The sequence below is a fragment of the Lemur catta genome, chromosome 10 (genome assembly GCF_020740605.2).
Source record: "Lemur catta isolate mLemCat1 chromosome 10, mLemCat1.pri, whole genome shotgun sequence".
Classification (NCBI taxonomy): domain Eukaryota; kingdom Metazoa; phylum Chordata; class Mammalia; order Primates; family Lemuridae; genus Lemur; species Lemur catta.
In genome coordinates, this window is record NC_059137.1 from 30,786,178 (window position 1) to 30,808,111 (window position 21,934).

The 21,934-nt window shown below is 41.7% G+C and overlaps 1 protein-coding gene across 1 annotated transcript in view; it reads right to left on the bottom strand.

The window, feature by feature from the left end:
• Positions 1-21,701, bottom strand: part of PLPPR1 (phospholipid phosphatase related 1) — a 252,267-nt gene extending 230,566 nt beyond the window's left edge. The window contains exon 1 of the mRNA XM_045562314.1: positions 21,374-21,701. Coding sequence (XP_045418270.1) covers positions 21,374-21,439 — 66 coding nt within the window. The 5' untranslated portion in view covers positions 21,440-21,701. The remainder of the gene's footprint in view (positions 1-21,373) is intronic.
• Positions 21,702-21,934: the final 233 nt, after the last annotated feature.

Genomic DNA, 21,934 nt, shown 5'->3' on the forward strand with positions numbered 1-21,934 from the left:
CATTTATTTATCCAAACAATCTTATAAGTTGGGCAGAGTGAGTATTACCATTCCTCCCGCAGCAGGGACATGAATGCTCTGTTAAGGCATCTGAACTTAATTCCTAAAGGACACGGAGATTCCACAAAAGGCACAAAGATTCAAGGTATTTTTGTCATGGAACTGACTTGTTCTGATTTTTATTTTGGAAAAAGAACCCTGGAGGCTTTAGAGTAGGTGGGGTATAGTAGATTTGATAGTGGACACAGAGGATATTGTAATGATCCACACAAGAAATTATAAGAGTCTAAATGAATCCTGTGGTGATGGAGATGGAGAAATATGAAATCAATATGAGAAACCTCTAGGAGGTAAAGCAATGGAGGGCTTGGTGGCATTAGAAAAGGAAGTGGGGGAGAAGAAGGATCTAAGAGGAGACCTGGTCTTCTGGCTCAAGTGATTAGATAATGGTGGTACCACTAACTGAAATGGGAAGTACAGGAAAAGCAGATTTATGGGAGAAGGTAAATATTTTAATTTTACGTGTTCTGTTTTGGTACTGTGTGACATCCAGGTTGAGATGCCATCAGGCTGTTTTTAACAGGTGAATCTGGGCTCTTCTGAGTGAAAATATAAAAACTGGATTAATATAAAGTTATATATTTTGTTCTGTTTCTGTTCTGCCCTTTTACTTTCACCTGACTGACAGAAGACTTTAAGCACTAATATCTTTTTAACACCAGCTTAGAAGTATTTGTGAGATACCAAAATACAGGCAGTGTTGCTGAGTGAGTAAACTGGCACAGCCTTCTAGGAAGCATGAGTCTCAGTTAAAAGTACACCCATCTTATGTGGAAGATTTAAAAAAGAAAAAAAGCTACAGTGGTTTGCAGCTCCAGTCAAAAAGTAGAGTCTATTTCTCTACCCCTTGAATCTGGGCTTGGCCATAGAACTTGCTTTGGCCAATGGTACATTAGACAACATGACCAAAGCAGAGAAGAGAAAAGGTTTTGCCCTCTCCTACTGCTGGGAAACCGTCTGCCACCACATGAACAAGCCCAGGCTAGCTTCCTGTAGGAAAAAGGGCAAGATAGAGAGAAGCCCGACACCCAGTCACCTCAGCCATCTCTGCTAACTTGGCCATCTCATCTGTACTAAGCGAGGTGCTAGACACCTTAGACTGTCGTTTCTTGACCTTGCCACTATTGACATTTGCAGCCAGATAATTTTGTTGTGGGAGCTATCCTGTGCATTGCAAGACGTTTTGCAGCAGCTCTGGCCTCTACCCACTAGATGCCAGTAGCACTCCTCCTTCCCCTTTGTGACAGACAAAAATGTCTCCAGACATTGCCAAAAGTCCTCGTGGGGGGCAAAATCACCATCCGCTGAAAACCACTAGTCTAGGTCGTACTTACTGTCACAAAAAGACGTTCAGATTTTTTTTTTTGTAATAGTAGCAAGTAACATTTACTATGTGCTTATTATGTCAAATACACTATGGCATATTTAATGTGGATTATGTCATTTAACTCATATCACAAGCATAAGAGATAGGTATTATTATTATCTATATTTTACAGATTAGGGAATGAAGGACAGAAAGGTTAAATATCATGCCCAAGTTTACCTAGCTCGTAAGTAGTAAAGTAGGGATTCGAATTCAAGCAGTCTGTTTCTAATATAACTCACTTACCTACCATTCAATTGTGACTTCTCATTGCATGTTAAAATCAAGTTATAGAAGAATATGTGTACTGTGATATCATTTTATTTTTTTAAATGAGGAGAACCATACATACGCATAAAGAGAGCTTTCAAGGATATACATCAAAATGTGAATAGTGGTTATCACCAATGCATGTTGGAATTACACTCTTTATCTCTAAATTAAAAAATAAACATCTTCTTGCCTTCAGGGAGGTGCAGAGTGAGTGGAAAAGAGTAACATGTGTACAAAAGAGCTATAAAGCAAGAATTAAAATGAAATGAACACTAGCAGAAGTAGAAATGTAACATGAAAAATTAAGTGGAGAATGATTATTCCTGATTAGAACCATCTGAAAAGGTGGGGGAACATTTTGGTAAGTCCTGAAGGATCATTAAAATTGACAAGTGAACATGGGACAAGAAGGTCTAAGACATGGGAGCAGGAATATGCAGAGCATGCTTGTTGAAAGGCAAGAAGTCTGATGCAGCTTGAGCAGGTAGGAGATAGGATGGGGAAGAGAGTCTGGGGCTTGATATTGGACAATATTGAGAATAAAGAGCTTAGACTTCATGGTGAGCTACTACTCATTGTTGGGGAATGGTGTGATAATGATTAGAGATGCATTCCAGACAGATGATTGAATGATTGATAAATCAGGCAGTAGTAGTTACAAATAATTAGAAGTTACTAATTAGTTATGATTAATTGGAGGGAATGGAAACAAGAGACCATTTAGGATATGAATGAAAAAATATAGGCAAAATGATTACAGCCTTAACTAGGGCAGTGGCAAAAAACAGACACAATACTGAGTACAGTGGAGAGCAGAGAATGGAAGCTCATCAACATCAACATTTAAGGGAAGATGGAGTAAGATAAGCTAGAAAAGTAGACTGGAAATAAGAAGCCACAGGAGAAAAAGGAAAACTACGGAAGGACAATGTCCAGGAAGCCCTGGGAGGAGACAAAGTGAATCTAGAGTGACAACAGAGTTTGGACAAAACATTCTCTTGGCAAACAGAAAGCCAAGGAGACTAGGTTAGAGTCGAGAGATGGAAAAAGAGGTGCAGAGGCTGTGAGATGAAAGGCTAAAAGGTGGTGGTCACACGAAGCTTTCATAATTTCAGGTTTTTGAGGGGCGAACAGTTCTAGTTTGTCTAGGATCAGTCAGCGCTGCCATTAATAGGCACCAACGTGGGCTAATTTGACTCTCATAAATGTTGGTTTTTATCAACTTGGCACTACCATTAGAGAGACCAACAGAGACACCTGATGCACTGGGTTCTCTCTCATGATCCCTCCTCCCTCTTCTGGGGTCCTTCTATCCTACTCCACATACTTGTATGTATGCTTACAATAGCCCCTACCCCAGACGCTGCCCCTTCATGTTTGGCTTTGTCGGGAACAAATAAATAGCAGAAAACACAATACCTACTCATTTGGGAACTCTTTCTCATAGATGTCTAGATGTCAAAAATTAGACCCAAACTCTTCTTGGAAAGCTCAAATGCACAAACAATTTTTATTGCTTTTCTGTCTTTTATACTCATGGCTTCATATTTAAAATGCAACCTGCTCCATGACTCCTCTTCATCTCTCAGAGTGGACAGAAAACTCTCTCAATACATATATTTTTTTTTTTTTCCAAAAAAGACACTGAGGAAGATTCAAATCAATTTGGAGATCACAGAATCACAGATCCTGGAATTTCCTAGTGATGGTTGTTTGGGCATAATAAACTCAAAAGAGAGCTGCTTTCACTTACTATCTCATGTAAAAAAAAAATTACAGGCTGTTACTAGAAGCATCACTCTTTAACGTATAGTTGTATATGTGTATATATTGACTATTTGCATTTTCTCTAGGTTTCTTGTTCATACACTTTGCTTATGCTACTATTGCCTATTTTTTATTTTGTAGTGCTCTTTGATAGTATGTTTACTAACCATTGTCTGCCATATGTACTACTATGATTTTCCATATTTTAAGGCTTCATTGTCCACAGGTACTAGTGAATGGCCATCCTCTAGACAAGGGCTCTGAGTCAAGATTTTCCCTGGCCTCTGAGGATCTGTGGCTACTAAAGTATGAGTATTCAATGCAAATGCATTAGGAGATATGCATGCTTCCTATTATAAAATCAATGCTTCTATGAATCCCCCTGAAATGAGACAGCATCACATTAATCTTTATACTTTACCTAAAGAAAAGGAAGCCTTTTCCTGAAAAAGGATCTCTGGTTTATTATGATTTACTTTCTCATTGTGAGCCCCATTTTCCTGGATTGCCTTACATCCTAAAGTGGTGTATTCTTCTCTGACACCTTGTAGGAATACATAAGAGACTCAGTAAGAAGTTTACACAGTTTTTGAGAGGCCCAAGGGCTCTAGGATCCCTGTGGCTTTTAATTAGCTCAGGGTTGGCTTGGTGCATTCTATCTCAAATGCTCACTAGATCAAGGATTATGCTGTCTTATGTCTATGCCTTTTGTCTTCCCAATGAAATGATAAGCTCAGTTGTCACTTTTCATTTTGCTTTTCAGGAGCCCCAGTGTTCTCTTGGACACAGAACAAGGCTATTTGGCATCTCTCCCTGTGAGTAATGATCTATTTATGGACTGATTTCTCTGGCACATCTCTCCTGACATAGTTCTCAAGACACAGAAAAAGAAGAAATGAAGTTGGGCCAAATGGCACCTGAGTATGGCAAATGGGATGAAGGAGCAGGTGATCTATTCAATCAGTGAGCCAACACATTTTTGTGGAGCTTCTTCCGTAGACCAGACTGGGGTTCTCCTACTAGTATGGTGTAGTTTGAAAACCACAAGACTCACCTAAGCTAAAACACTTCCTTCAACATTAAAGATTCAGCTTCTAAAGATCTTAGCAATATCTTAGCCATGATCAGTAGCCTGAGAAAAAGAAACATGGCAGGAATCAAAAGGAGCAAGAAGAAAAAGAAATTGAAGAGCTGCTCAAAGAGAAGTAGCTGTTCAAGACACACTACAGTCACAGATGTCTTTGGAGATGGAATTAACCTACAGTGTGACCATTATAAATGTATACTTTTAAAAGCCACAAGTACTGAGCATTGAATGGTTAGGAAATCATATGGTTCAGACCCAAGGGTAGATTCATACCAGCTACAATGAGGCTGAAAATGAAAAGAGAGAAACTGAAGAGATACCATTGTAAGAGTACAATGGAAACTCCTTGGGCTGATGAAGGAAAGGAAGGTGTGTTCCTCACACAAGCCATAGAATAGGCACCACAGTGAGGCAGAGCTGGGGTGGAGGACAAATAGCTACTAACTGGCTGAAGGACAATTTGCTTGACACAGTGCTCAGAGATATACTCTTAACATCCTTTCTGTGATCTCATTTCTCAATGGGCATATGAAGTCATTAGATAAGATGACTACCCTGTAGCTAATTCTGATCACAGTGATATGGAAGTGTGGGAAATATCCTCAAAACAGTAACATGGGAGTTCACGATAGTCAAGGAGGAATATTGCAGGGACTTCCTAGAAGAAAGGAGCAAAAATCCCTTAAGCTAAAAATCTAGAAGTGGCTAAAAGGACTAAGTGTATATAACTGAGAGAAGGGGAGTCTCAGAGTAAAAATAAGACTCAAAAAACTGTCAATGATTCTGCTGAGGAAGAAAAGACGAGCTATATAGGGAGACCATGTGACTATAGAAGGGGGGGTTTTCAGTGAGTCCCACCTGAAAGACCATATACTAAAGGGGACACATAACCAAGATAAATTCACTAAAATAATTACAAGGAGTTGTGAGATTAGTAACAGCAAGAATAAACTAAGGGAACTGAGAGTTGAGAAAATGTTGGGAAATAAAAAGAGGTTTTATTGGGTTTTGTAAGAGTAAAAGAGATAAAGAAGAATGGAGGCAGATGGTAGAGAAGCTATGGAACTTGGCAGTTCTGGTGCCCTTAAATGCGGATGTGGGGGAAGTATGGATGCAAAGATGTCTGGGGGAGAGGATGGGGGTCTTACATTAGGGGTCAGCAGCAAGGGATGTCTAAAATGGGCAAGAGAGTAGACAGACAAAAGCAAGGGAAAAATAGCTCTGGAGAAGCAAGGGAAAAATAGCTCTGGAGAAAAGGGGCAGATGCCTGGGAAAATGTCAGAGTAGAAATGATCCTGGGTGAAGTCCATATAGAGTGACTGATAAGGTGAAGTTTGTGCTTAGTGGGCCCTCAATGCCATACACTTACAGACACATACATGCTTAAGAATACATGTGTTGCATTTTGTAGGAGTAAACTAGTGTCAGTTACTTAATATGAATTTCTGTAATGTTGGAAGAAATTGTAATCTTTGTTGGTTTTTAATATGTCTGTATCTGAAGGATGTTGCTGATATTTATTTTAATCCAAGACCAAGGAAAGGGGAAGGCAACTGATATTTATGAAGAATGAACAATGTGCCAGAGATTTACAGGGAGCTCAGATACTCCTTGAAATAATCATGTGAGGTAGGTGTTATGAGCCCATTTTTAGTGGAAGAAGTTGAAAGTCAGAGAGGTTAAATACCCTAGTAGCTCATCAAAGCAAGTAAATCAGAATCTGTTGGATTCCAGAGCTCAGGCTTTTCCCACTGGGCAGCACAGGATATTATAAACTTCAAGTATCAGACGGCATCATCACTTATGGCCTGCACAGCTTTGGACCAGCCTCTTATCTGCCCCTGTCTTGCTAAAACATGCTTCTGTAGAATGATCATTTGAAATTTCTAATCCAGGGCATTTTTGGCTCATTCTCTCCCTACCTATTGCCAGTTAGGCATCTAGCTTCCAGCTCTCCAAAGCACAGAGTCATTCTATTCATTCATTGCTTTTTTGCTTCACTTACTCATTTACTTCCATTCATTGACTCATTACACTTCCATTTATTCACCAAATATTTACTGCATACTTAAATATGTCTAATAAATCAAAGAATAGGAAGGAATGTGTCCAGTTTCGACTAGTGCCTATCAAGATCTCAATCAGCCTGCTCAGGTTCAATCTAGATTATTCATCCAGTTGAATTTTCCCGCTGATTTTGGTCAAAATGGTTGCTCCAATTTTACAGAGGTAGAGGGCCTTGGGACCCTTCCTTTAGAATCGAGCTTGATACTTTCAAACCACACAGCCATGTCTGGCAAGGCCTTGGTGCTTCTATTTTAGGTAAATGTGAAATAGCTGATTCCTTCTGGATCAGCTCAGACCCCTGCTCCCCAGACCCCCTTCCATTTTCCTTTTTCTGCAGGCAGCACCTCCCTCCACCTACCCACAGTTTTAAAATAAAAGCTGAGAACGTTTTCTACTTCTCTGGGTAATCTCAGACACTCTTCATATTAAAAAGGGAACATAGTAAGCATAAAACTTAATAGCCTTAGGTAAGTAATTTTGGGCAAATTAGGTAAAGTGATTCCTTGTATGAATGCCAAGCATGTACTATATTTACCACAGAACACTTCCTAGTCATATCAAAGAGAAACACATCTGAACCTAAGGTGACTTCTATCCTCAGCCAGCACATGCATTTCCATCTGCTCCAGACTACATACTTTCATTTTCAATTGATAAATGAACAATAAAAATTTGATCCCCACATTGCTGTAAGAATAACTTCATCCTCCTTCATTTTCTTTAAAACAATGGGACTGAATGAGTAGTAATGTTTTAATAACAAGTACTTGTGCAGAATTTTAGAATTTACTCTCCAATACATTATCTCAAAACAATCATTTTGAGTTACTCTTGTCTTCATTTTAAAAATGAAGCAATTAAATCTGAGAGGAGTTAAGACAATTCTCAGTTACACAGTGAGTAAGCCATGTAGACAAGGCTCAGACTCAGATCTTTTGACTGAAATGTCACACTCTTTACAATACATTCCACTATTTCTTAATGATCTCTATGTTCTCTTTCAGGAAGAACTTGTATGAGCTGCAAAGCTGCCTGGAGGATCATGGGCAGGTCTTGCATTAGGGGTCCACAGCAAAGGCTGTCTAAAATGAGCAAGAAAGTAGACAAAGACAAATGCAAGGGAAAAGTAGCTCTGGAGAAAAGGGGCAGAATAGGGAGAAAATGCCAGAGGAGAAATTATCCTGTGTGAAGTCCACACAGGATGATCGGTAAGGTGAAGTTTGTGTTTCATCTCCTACGATAATGGAACTTTCTTTTGGTCAACAGTGTCATCACCTAAATTATAGCAGTTTCCTAAACTCAAATCAAGAAATAATTCAGAATTACTTTTGAAAGGAAATAAAAGGTTCTCAAGTTTCTTGCTGTGGTTCTGAATGTTTTCAGTAGCAGGTTTATTTGAAAGCTGAATCTATCTTGATGTTAACTCACCATTATTTTCATGATGAGGGGGGTGGGGAATCTAGCACCTGGGAGAGAAAAATGACCAAAAAATTTTAGTAGGTAGATACTCTCTTTGCTACAGAAGGATGTAGTAGATCAGAAAAATTCCTAGACAGAAAGTATCCTTGGCATGATCCACACATGCTTTCTGAAGGAACTAGAGGAAAAAGAGGCCTAAGTCTCTTAAACCATCTTCTTGGATCCACAACAAAGAATCTTGAATTTAAGGAAAAAGGTAGAGGAACAAAGGCTTGCAGCTAAGGTGAGAGTCTGGATAGAAGAGGGGAAAGATTCTCTCTTGGATGAAGGTTCATCCTTCGGTGAAAGACCATATGTGGGATTCTCTCCTCCATATGCCCTACTTGGAAAAACTACTAATTATCTCATAAATTCTGATTTATTCCCAAGTGACTTTAACCTTCTTGTAATGCCAGTCAATTCATTCACCCAGTTCTGAATGATTAAATGTCTCTTCTCTCAGTTCTTCTATAAGTTCTATTTTCTCCAGAGATACAGAGTTTAGCTTTTCACTATTTGCCCCCAGACTTGCTTTTCCTAGAGACTTTTATAAAGGTGGACACATTTTAAGGGTGCAGGTCATCATATTCTCTTTTAATATGGTTAAATTTTCCAAGAAGTTTACATTTCCTTTTAATCAGTTTAGTAAGTTTCTTCCCTGTAGTTGATATTTAAGTGTATGAAAACTTCTTCTCAGAGCAAGAGAACCATAAAACATCCAATAATTGTTCTCTAAAACTTATGTTTTCAGGCAACACTGTCACACCTTATATGGCTTCCCCAAGAGAAACTCTGGGCACAATTTCGGGTAGTCTACAGCTTTCACATAGCCCCAAAGTCCTCCACAGAACTGCTTCACAGGGCTGCTATACCCCAGATCACAACAAACCATACTGAACACCTGCCAGCATTTCACCCAGAACCAAACCTAATAACCAGAGGTAAACTCATATTTAAAGATCTCAAGAGAGCTACATTTCCTGTACAAATTTACACTTCCTTAATAATGGATCATATATAGAGATAAGAAGGTATATGTGCTAATATGTGCTAAGTTGTTTTTAGTTTTCCAAAGGTATTTTCTTCCCCTGATTCCTTAATCTGTGTCCAGTTTGCTTGCTTTGTTAAAGCACCATGCAAATGAGTCTTTATATAAAATGGGGTTTTATTTCTATGGGTACCACTTAATTGCATCTTCTTCCACATGAATTGTACCCCTTAACCTAGCCATCTTCCCTCATGTAGACAGAGCGAGGCAGAACTCAGCTCAAGTTGGAAGAATGTTTTAATGTTTCAAGGTCCCACAGTGAAATGGACTCTTATGCATAAGTGGGGTCCCTGGCATGTGCCCCAACTACCAGAACCCCATGTGCCTGAAAGCTAATGGTTGCAGCTAAGACACCTCTGCCTCATTCAGAGCAATCCTCTAGGACCAGCTCCAGCCTTGGCCCCCATTACTCACCATGCATTTGTAGATCTGCCTTGCTCTGGGTCTCTGGAGCTATCTCACATCTTCAGATGTTCTCTTGCTCTCCTGCTTTTCAGATCTAGTGATTGCTACTGGCTTTGTAGATACACTCTAAAGATGCTAATTATTTTTCCCTCTAGTTCACTTATTCAATAAATTTTAATTAAATTTACAGAATGTGATAGGCACTATTCCAGGTCTTTGAGATGTAATAATGGACAAAATATACAGAATCCCTCATCTTGTGATACTTCCATTTTAGTAGGAAGAGGCAGGTCACAAACATGTACACATACATATGGCAAGTAAGGTATTTTTCAGTACTAATGGAGAAATATAAATCACAGTAAAGAGTTAAAGAATAATGGGTGGGGTCTTTTAGACAGAGTTATCACAGAAGGCCCGATGACACTTAAGCAGAGGGATGACATCGTGGGAAAGGGAGACATGCAGATTTCTGCAGAGCAGGCAACCCACACTGAGCTAACAGCAAGTACAAAGACACTGTAGTAAAAGTATTCTTTGGGGTGCTTGATCAACATCAAGGTTACCTTCTCTGCTCTAGCTCTCAGGATCCTGGCCAACCACAGCTCAGACCCAATCAGTGTGTATCTTGGGGACACACATTATGATCATAAATAGGGGGAAGGAGTGGAGCCCTGGTGCCAAAAGGCAGATGCTGGACATCTTCTTGTTATGGGGTGTGAAAGGAGATACCCCAGCACTGAGTGGGTGGATGGGATTCTGTGATTCTGTGCAAGCATTTCTATGTGTCTACATCCAGGTAACCTACCAGTACTACTAAGGAAAATGAGACTGAAAACATATATTTCACCAACAGTGATAATGTTGTCTTCATGCTTGAGAAAGACATACATTATCATCAATTCCCAAGAATTTCCATGAAAGTAGAATAATACAGAGAAAGAGAGCTGAGATTTAATTTTTAAAGTGGAGTTTTGATGTGTTGATCAAATCCCTTCATTTTCACACCTCTTGCCATACTTCTGAATTCTGTGGTTCATGGGTCAGTAGTGACTAAAGGTGATACTCTCATAAAGACCTGACAAAATTTTGGGGTTACCAGCATAAGGAATCATATTTTCAACTTGTTGGTTTAAGTCTTGATTTTTTTAATTAAAAAAAAAAAAAGAGGTTGAAGTGTAATGGAGAAAAGTGTGATAACTCAGCATTTTAAAGCTTCATATCTATGTGGTTCTGACGGCTATATCAGCTGTATGTCATATGAATATCATAAATAATGAATGATAATAAAAGCTACAATTTCTTTAGTCCTTATTATATTATAGACTCCATGTTAAGGCAAGTAATTTATTTATTCCTTATAAAGTCTCTATCTGTGAAGGGATACTTTCGTATCTCCATCTTACATATGAGAGATCTGAGACTTAGCAAGATTGAGGGATTGGCCCCGACATCACAAAGCTAGTGAATGGCAGAGCTGGGGTTAGAACCCAGCTCCATCTGACCCCACAGTGCAAGCTCTTAACCCACCACATGATCCTGCTTCCAGCAAAAGATAATCAAAGTATTTAAGAATTGAAGTTTTCCTTATGCTTCCATCATGGAGAAAAAACATCAGTTAGTGTAAGAAAGAGTTCATGACTTAAGTTGGCAGATAAAATGCATTTACTGTGGAATTTATTCCTTAAGGTTCAAGATGGCAAGAAGCTAAATTTAAAAATCTCTGCCAATATGTTTATAGAAGAACACCCTCCATAGGTAACACGGGCACCATCTCATCTCAACATCACAATTGCTTTTTGCCTAACTTCAAAGTGTTCTTCCAATGGGAGAACATCAGGCTGTGGAGGAGAAGACAGACTGCATGTAGGGCTTAGGTGGGCAGGGAGGGGTGGGAAGATGGGGAGGCAATCTGCAGCAGCTTGTGGGGGACAGCATTTACATGCAGCATGAGTTTCAATTTGCTAGGAATTTTTGCTCAAACTAGTGTTTGTGAATTCCCTAGAATCCACTTCCTGTGTAGGAGTTGTTTTGCAGTCAGGTGTAATGGAATCAACACTGGCTTAACAGGCAGGAAACCAGCCTAGCCTGTCTTCCCAGCCTCTCCAGCCACCAGTTGAGGGACCCTGAACAAGTCAACTTCGATGGACTTTGACTTTCTCATCTGGAAAAATAAGATGACTGAAATAAACTATCCCTTCCAGCAATTCTTTGAATCAAGGATAATTTATAGCTTTTGCCATTCATCAAGTTCAAATTAAGTTCCCGCTTTATGTTATCTCTTGCTAGAATGTGAACTCTTCAAAAAGTACATGGTATATGTAGGTAGCTCCTAGCAGAAGCCCAGAAAATATTTATTTATGACTGTATCTAAAAATATATATATGAGGACAGATGGCCAAAGGACCCTAAGAAATATCAGCTTTAAGATGGAAAGCAGAATTCGTCATTCTTATACACAGTAACATTTACCAAATGTTTATTAATCAAAGGAAATTGGTTCCATTTGAAATTGTAGTGAAAATTCAATGCCAAAATAAAATGTAAGGTGTAATTCCACCTTTAAAAAAATATGCAAATGTTAGTGCACCAAAAAAGTTGGAAGAACATACACCAAACAACCGACAGTGGTTTTCTGGGAAAGAATTTGGGGCAAAAATGTGAGTGATATTTACTTTCTACACCAGGCACTTCATTATATAAGCATTTTATATACCATTATAGTGCATACATATAATTGTATTAATCCATTTCTTAATTGCTAAAATACTTTAATTGTTCCAAACTAGTCTGGCCAGGAACTGTAAAAAACTAAACCCGAAAGATTTTCTCAAACCTAAAGATATTACCTTCCTTTTACACTGCAGAAAAAGAAACATAAGAGAGATGATGTTTTTTCCAGTTAATACAAGTGTGAATGAATAGGTCTTTCTTTTTTTTTTAGCTCCTGTGACCCCCAGGAGAGAAGGCTGTGGGCTGATTATTAGAGCATTTGAGCGTGTGGGTTTGCCTGGAGCACAGGCTGGCAGACGGGAAGGATGATAAAGCCAGCCCGGCTTGCAGAGCTGCTGAGCTGAACAGCAGTCCTCTCACCCAGATATTATTCTTGTTAATTGTATCTGAATCCGCTTAATTATATATTTCATTGAATTTAAATGTTGGCAGGGGGCAGGTCACTGTTCCATACTACTCATTAGAAACCTCAATAAAAAAAGCACCCCAGAAACCCTTGACGGTCGTCTGTGCAAATACATCCCCCTTCATTGTGACAGATTTGTCCAGTAAATATGACCACCTTTTCTTCTGTGGCTGTGAGCATTTTTAGAATGCTTGATGCCATCGTACCCAAAGAAAAATCCCTTTCTAACATGATTGAGACAATATAAAATAAGGGCTTTCGTGTCATGTAAAAATTTATGAGATTCACACAGAGAGGGGTATTTATCTCCTACGTGTATGCATCTCTTCTCTCTGTTGTTGCTGATGAATGGAAAAAGATAAATGTACCGTATAAGGAGGAAATAACGGCAGGACATGCAGCTGACTGTTCACTTCCCATCCAGTTAATGCTGACAAGCTGCTGAAGCCTGTCACCTAAGTGTTCACAGGTGGCAAGAAGTTTATGGGGTGATCTGAAACTCTAAGGCTTTGAGGGCCAAAAGGATTAAGCAGGATGAGCACAGGCTTTGGATCTGGGTTTGAGTCCAGCTCTAGTTTTCAGAACTTGGGTAAGCTCATCCACCTTTCTGACACTTGCTTGGCTCAGCTGCCAAATGGGGATATCACTACCGATTTTCCAGTGTGTTATAGTAGAAATTAATGAGATAATATAGGTAAAGTCCCTAAGATAGTTTATAGTAGTACCTTGCAGAGTACGTACAAGATACCCACTCAAAATTACCCACTTAATCTCTTTTTCTCCTTTCCATCCATGCTCCTTTTCCCTACTTTCCTATTTTTTAGTTTTTTGGCAGCAATAGCCAACTTCTGTCATTCTCCCTTCTGACCTCAAATCTTCAAAACAGGCCAGCAGTGCCAAGACCAGCCAAGTTCATGGGTGAAATAATTTTCTTCTCCTATCTTGGGTCCTGACAAAACTCAAAACCATGGTAGTAGAGAAACTACATGTAAATTTTATAAATGAAGGAATTAGTCTAGATGGTCTCTACATTTTCCTCCAGACAAAGAGATAAATATAATAGATGATAAGTAGATGGAGCTTTTCTTCAGCTCTTATTTTTATTCTTTGGGCCCTGTTTTTACAATGCGAATATGTTTGCCCTGAAATATTTATTTACAGCTCATACTACCATGCTGAAAGGTGTTTCCTTTGCTATCTTCAACGATGCCCTTGCCACACACAGTGTTACTGCATTCTCGAGCCAGTGTTGGAAGGCCAGGAAGCATCCTGCACTGAGACCAGGGTCAGGTGAATGAGGCACTTGCATCAAACACAAAATTTAAGGGGTGCCAAAACACTCAGTAATCAACATAAACAATATTTTAATGCAATATTTAAAAAATCATAATGCAAAGATTGATTCCGTGATGAACAAAAATAACAAAATTTTAAATAAAGACAGGAACCAACCCTGCACTTGCACAAGCCTGGTCCTAGCCCTGGGTAGAGTCTGGGTCTGAAATCAGGAGAGGAAGTTCTGGCCTCAGTTCTGACACTACCCAGCTACAGTAAGTAGTGTCCTCAGGCAAGTCTCTGCACTTCTTTAGTTCTCGGTTCTCTCATCTCATTTCACTTGAAAGTCTAATTAAATAACTTCCAATGAACCTTTAAACTTGAAAAGTCTATGATTTTCTATAACACAAAGCTGCATTATTTGGGGCGCCATCACTGACTCAAAAGGGCAAGATTGATTCATTTAGTCATTCAATTAAAAATGTTTACTGAGCACTTTCTATGTGCCAAGCACTACATCAGACACTGAACAAAAGTTGGGGACTACAGAAAGACACAGAAACGGAAGCCAACCTTAGTGGTAGAGGTCAACCTTCCCTAAAAACCCAAAGGAGTTAGTTAGGGGGAGGCAAGGATGGAATTCCAGAAAGAGGGAACAGGGAACAAGATGGCCAAAGATCTGAAGGTAAAAAGAAACATTTCACTGGAGTAACTGTAAGAAGTTTAGTAGGGCTAAAACATTAATAGGATGGATGGGACCAAAAAAGAAACAAAAGCAGTGTTTGATTACAGTGCAGTAATAAAAGCAGTTGCCCGAGTGCCATGCAAAGAACACTGGGTTATGGGTCAGATCTGGGTTCCAGTCCTTGCACTGCTGCCAACTAGCTAGGTGATGGGGTTTCCATATGCCCTGGGATTCTATTATAGTTTAGAACACACAACAAACTTTTCCATGAAGAAGGGAGGCATTTAATTTCCTAAGGAATGTTGTAAACCTCACTTCTGAGATATTTAGAGTTTATATCCCTCAGTACCAAGAGGTGCTGTGATTAATACATGCAGTTACGTCCCTGAAAACAATTTGGTAAACAGCTAAGTCCCTGTTGTGTGATGCCTGTGAGCCTGAAGGATCCAAGGACCAGCTTAAAGGTAAGCAACCTTTCATCTTCTCCAGACAGGTGTGAAAAGTAGGTAACTAAGCAAATGTTATTGGCAGACGCTCCCAGCACATGTGTACTCCACCTAGGCTTATGACAGCCGGGTTGGTCTGCTCGTACCATATTTGTGTCTGCTGATTTAATTCCTGCACTTAGGAAGACAAGGAGATAGCTATTTATAACCAACCAAAAATTTTTTTAAAATGAACACTTAAGCACACCATCTCTAGAGTCCTAAACATAAAGTCAAAGCTTTATGGTTTTAACCTCACTGTTGTCACACGATACCTGCCCTTTATTGAGCACTTATTCTATGTCAAGTGTTATGAGTAACTCATCTAATCCTCACAATCTTATGCAACGGGTTCTACTACTATCTCCATCTTAAGAGCAGAAGTAATTTGAAGCACGGAGAAGTAAACTGTGTGCCCAAAGTTTCACAGCTGATACGTGGCAGAGCCAGAATTAAGAATTCAATTAATTCAGGATTCTGAGTTAATTCAGAATTAATTCAGGTTAACAGCCTGTCTAACTCTAGAGTCTGTGCTCTCAACTGCTGTGCTACATAAACAAGGAAGGCTCATCAGCCTGCATGCCCAAGTGGCACCACTCGGGACAGGACTCAAAGGCTCCTTCAGTTTTCAGGACACTCAAGGATCTGAATTTTCTGGGCTGCAGAAAGCACACCAGTCAATTAGTTGTGGGGAGAAGAGCAACTTCAGTATCTGTTCTCAAATCCATCTTTCCATGCTCTCAGGAAGAGGCACCCTTCCTCCTATCTCTCCTCTCCTGCTCCCATTTCCCACATCCTTTGTTCTCCTTACACACTAGCTCTTTCCATCTGCTCCCCCTTGATAAAAACTGCAGTTGAGGCTCACTGTACCTTCTCCCTATGGCCCTATAACTCTTTCCCCTGCCAGACTTCATAAATGACTGATAGGTACGCATTGCTTTGATTTTTTTTTTTTTTTACCTCTTATTCCCCACTGGACTCTCTGAAATATGGTTTCTGAGCACACTGCTACACGAAGATTGCTTTCCTAATGGTCACCAGAAGACTCCTTTTCATTTTCTTTTTCAGTTCTTCTACTTTCAATCTTTTCAACCTCTCCTCACTTAAAATCAGCCTGGTAATTTACAAATCTGATGAAGGAGACAGCTTGTACAATGACGAAAATGGGCTTTGAGACCTGACTCTGACCCTTACCAGCCTGGTAACTAGGGACAAACTATCGGAACCTCTCTGCCTCAGCAGTAAAGTGGGAAAAGGAGCCTTGGGTGTTGTGGGGATTAAAGGAGATTGCACATGTACGCACTCACACTGACTGACCTTGGTTAGGATCGCTTTGACCTTGGTTAGGATTGCTTCTAGCAAGTCTGACCACCCCTTCTCATGATTCCCTAAGGCTTTTGCTTTTGTGCCAGTTCTTTCCCATCTTTTCGGAGTATTCCCTTACTATGCTCTTTACTGGTGCTTGTTTCTCTCCTTAATCCCTAAATTATGCTAAATGCTGAAATTTAGTCTTTGGCTCTACGGTCTCCTGTTCTTCCCATCCTCTCCCATAGTAAAAACAATAGTTGGCATTTATAGTGAAATCACCATATGCTGGGATCTGTACTAGTGCTTTCCAAGATGTTCCAGTGTTGCCCCAAAATCGATTTCTGTAGAACACCATTGAGCCTTTCACCCTCCTAAGCTAACCTCCCGCCCCCTTTCTCTGCCACCATTCACCCGGCTACCAATGGTCAAACCAAAGTGCTTCTTCTTCACCCCCTCTAGTCAATCTGCAACCAGATTCTGACTATGCTTTTCTCCATTCTGATATCTCTTATTGGGATTTTTGGATTGGAACTCAACATGTTTGGGCTTGGTTCAGTAAGAAATCTAGTTTCTAGGGCTGCACCATTGTTGATTGGAACATGGGTGGTCTGGCCCTCACCCCAGGATGCCAAGATACTATTAGCGCTTTGTATTTATTATTTTAGAGATGGGGTCTCACTCTGTTGCCCAGGCTGAAAGTCAGTGGCATGATCATAGCTCACCACAACCTCCAACTTCCAGGCTCAAGCAATTCTCCTCCTTCAGCATCCCAATTAGATAGGACTACAGGCATGTAGCACCATGCCAGGCTAATTTTTATTTTTTTATTTATTTATTTATTTTTTTTTGTGGAGACAGGTTCTCACTATGTTGCACAGGCTGGTCTCAAACTCCTGGCCTGAAGTGATCCTCCCACCTTAGCCTCCCATAATCCCGGGATTATAGTCATGAGCCACTGCACCTGGCATTATGAGCTCTTTAAATGAGACCCTGTGGCTTAAGAATGCCCTGATCCAAATTATTTGTAAAGTTTTTGCAAAGTCCATGAAATCAGCAAATTCTGACAAGTAAGGGGGAAGGAAAAGGGGATTCACACATACTGCCAGCCTACTGTATATCATGAACTGTGCTAAGTGACGTTGCTTCCAAGATGCAGTGATGATGTAACTTTTTAAATATAAAAAATATGATGTCACAGTGCTATTTCCTAGGGGCACTTCTGAGTACAGTTCTTCTTCATAGAGGTGGCTGAGAAAATGTGTTCGAGTTTGATCTGTGGCCTCTGTGGAACATTTTGTCACTGACCTCTGATCAGTTGATCACCTTAGAGAAATGAAAGTCATGACCAGATTGCTCAATCACTTATTTAATCATTCATTTAACAAATATTTATCAAGTCCCTACACTCTACCAGGCCTGTGCTGAATGCTGGTGATGTGGCTGTGAATACCTTGTTGTCACAATGCAGCAAAGAGCTAAACAAGTGAATGGTGGGGAAGAAGAGGGTGATAAGGAAGCACACAGAGGAGGCCCTTCTTGGATTAGCAGACTTTACTTTCCTCACTTGTCTTGCAGATGTATCTCCTCTTATCCACCCCCTATGGCCACCACCCTCATCATTTCACACCTATATTTCCACAATAAGCTCCCTGCCTCCAGTTTCATCCTCATACACTGTGGTCACAGTCATCATTCTCTAATGCAAATCTGATCATGTGGCAAAATTTCCCAGCCTTCTGCATAAAATTGAAGCTCCTTTGCTTGCGATAGTTCCATTCACACTGGATGCCTGCCTATTTCTCTGGCTTGATGTTGTTCCACTCCGCACAGTTGAGAACCCACATTTCTCACTGCAGCCACACAGAACTCCTTCCAGTCCTCACAGAGGTTTTTTTCCTGCCCAGAAAGCCCTTCTCTTCTCCTTGTTATTGTTCAATACTCAGCTTATGTCAACCTACCTTCTTCTTCTTCTTGATCTTCTTACCTGTTTTGAGTTGGATGACCTCCCTTTGTGTATCTCTCTCAAAATATTCACTCTATAGCATTAGTTATTAATTAGTGTCGCCAGGTGCTGTGCACCCTCTGTGGCTCTAACCCCATGGGATGGCTTACAATAACCCTAATTTTTCAGGCACTCTCAAATGTTTCCTCTGCCTGGAATGTCCTTTCTATCCTTCCCTACTTGGTAAAAGACTACTCATTTTTCAAGAATAACTCAAAGCCTACCATCTCAAACCCACCAAGGGAAGAAAAAACTCACATGTGTATACTATTGGCACTTGGTTTACCCTACAGTTATAGCAGTTAATCAGATTGTGTCATAGCTAAATACCTATTTCCTCCTTGGGACTGGGACTACTTTTTTACTTCTTTATTTTGGGTGGAAGGAGGCAGCGGGCTGGGGGGACAGCGAGCACCAGGCCCCAGCACATAAGTGCTCATGCATGTTTTCTGAGTGTTGAGAAAATCCAGAAGGAGGGATGGTGTAAATAGCATACATGTTTAAGAGCTCATAGTACAATGTAAGTACAGATATACATTAACATATATCTCAATATATATACAGCTAGCTCTGTACTATGTTCTACAACATGGTACAAAGCTATCCTCCATTCTGACTATTTAACGTGTATTAGCCTTGTATTAAAAACTACATTGTAAACACTTTGAGGGCCAGAACTACATTATACACTTTTATATGACCTCCAATACTAAATACAGAATAGGTGATCAATAAGTACTCATAAATGGAATCTGAAAGTAATCAAAATAAATTGATCTTGCAGATAAAAAGGAAATATATTGTAACAGAACCAATAAAGAACTCCAATAAAAAGAAAAATTAATCTTGATATTGTCTTGCCAAGATTTGCAAAGAAAATGATGAGAATGTTCACCATGAAATAAAAAGGACATATGCTTACAATTATATTTAAACCCCCTCTATGCCGATTTTAACTTGAAAATACTTCTGGAAAGGTCTTTACTCCGCTAGTTATTTGAAAAATAAAAATAAAACTTTCAGATTTCTATCTTACCGAATACCCTTAAAAATCATAAACGCCAAGCTGTTTCAGTGATAACTGTCCCTTTCCCCATTCCCCATTCCCCCTTTTCCCTTTCTTTTCTTTCTCAAAAACATCCTTACCTTTTTTTTTTTTTAACACTGACTTAGGAGTCAAGGTATCTTTCATCTATGAACTTTCTCAATTAATCTCATGTATATCATGCTTTCTCCCACTTGAATGAAGTCACAAAATGTTAAAAATACAAAAGGTCCCCATCTCAAGGGGCAGCAGAGAGATGATCCCCACTTGTCATCCCAAAGTGAAGAGAACTCCTCTGATGACGGACAGTCATCCGTACTGCGTCTGAACTTCCAGTGTTTACTTCTGTCAGCATTAGCTTGGTTCCCAGGTTCCCCACACACTTCTCTTAGAAATCCAAGGCTCCCGAGGCGCAGAAGAGCCAAAAATATGCCTGTCCACCCATCCCACCTTCCAGGTACAAACAACATATCAAGATGGAGAAACTTTCTAGACCCAAAGAACTAATTTGTGATTGTGCTAAAGGCTATCCCAGGAAGAATCAAGTCTTTTATACTCCAGATGTGGCATTCCAGACATCTCCAAGCTAGAGTCCCACCCGAAGAATAGGAGCTGCTAACCCTACAAGCAGCAGAAGAGGCACATGGATTCAGGGAAGGCTGTAAAGTATCTCCCCTCCAATCTCCTCCTGTCTTAACTGGCCTCTAGTCACACTTCTCCTAAATGACCATTATCTGTCCCTTTTCCATTTCCCTTTGTCCCAGTCCTGGACTCCTCACACGCTGACCCAGTCTCAGCTGTTTCCAAGGGCCATTAGATTTGAGGCTTTTCCCAGGTGCAGCAGGCGCTCTGCACTCTGAAATCCGGTCCCCACGGGGCTAGCATTTGGGGGAATCCTTTTCTCGAGACCTTTCCCTTGGGCCAAAATTATATTCTGAACGGTGTCTGTCTGCCAGCTAGATACCAGACGGTAGAGAATCTCACCCACGAAAGAGGTTGAAAAGAAAAGCGATATCCCCACAAAGAAAAATAATATCCTAGAGCCCTCCACATATTCCACACGTGCGTGTGTGTCATAAAACCCCAGGAAAAAAAATAAAGTCCCTGCTTCCCCTTGCCGCTGCCACCACTGCAGCCCCTATCCAGCTCCCAGAGCTGTCGCTGTGCTGTGCATGAAGACAGCACCTTCCCCTGGGAGGAGAGATCCTGGCGCCCAGCGTTTCTAGGAGGTGATTATGACAAGCCTTTCAGTAACTCATCATTCATCCCCGCACTGACCCGAGCCTCACCCCGGCGCCTTTGGCACTGACGCTGAATGAGAAAGGCTGCCCCTCCGATTTTCCAGGTGACACCCCCCGTCCCGCAACACACACACACTACTATGCGCATAGGGCGCAGGTGGGGGTGATAGAAAGGATGGCAGGTGCCCATGCCTGAGGGAAAATCAGTGTCAATGCTTACAGCTGGGGGTGAGAATCCCAACCCCCGCCCGGGTGGGAGGACTTGGCCTCAGCTACCTGCAGGGCGCCCCCGCCTGCACGCCCACCCGCGGGCGCCGGCTTGCGTCGCAGCCCGGAATGCAGTCAGGAGGGTGGAACGGGACGGAGGGAGCCTCCACGCCCCCTTTGTCTCCACGTTTCCCAAATGACACGGGAGGAAAGTTTACGAGCAGGGAGGGGATAGCTTTCTACTGGGTCAATCTGACACCTCGCAGGAGGCGACCCTCCCTGGGTTCACCCCCCCTCTCTAGGCACAGCCCCGGCGCCGCCTTCATCCGCACCTCGAAACCCACAAGCCAAGCTTGGGCCACCTGCGCCGCCGCGTCCGGCCGGGAACCTGTCCCCCAGCTGCAGCGGCGCAGCGACGTCCCGGAGCGGCCCGCGGCTGCGGACGCCGCACTCACCTCCGGCAGCGGAGCGTCCGCCCGTGCACCCTGCTGGGCCGTCCAGCGCCCGGGAGCGCGGTGCATTCAGGCAGCGGCTGGCGACACGCTCCCTGGGCGCTGCTGCATTCCGCCTGCGTGGGAGAGCGAGCCGGCGGGCGCGCGGCGCGGGCGTGTACGAGTGTGTGTTTGTGCGAGTGTGTATGCCAGAGTGTGTGTGCGTGTGACAGAGTGTCAGTGTGCGCGCGCGCCCGTGGGGCGGAGGTGCGCGGGATCACAGATCCCGCTCGGCGCCCATCCCGCCTTCTGCCTCCTCCTCCGCCTCCCGGCGCTGCCGCTTGCACGGGGTCCAGGTTTCAGGATCTCCTGTTTGTTTAATGAAAGGAAAGGAGCAAAAGGCTGGCAGGGTGGGGGCCGGAGAGGCGGGGAGGGCGCCGGGCTGCGCATGCTCAGAGAGGGACCCTGAGCGCTTGCTCCCGAGCCGAGGCAGAGCAGAGGGAGCGAGCCGAGGGGAGAGGAGATCAAGACGGGGCCCACCCGTGCTATGGAGGCTCCGCGGGGTTCCCGCAAGGCCGAGGGGAA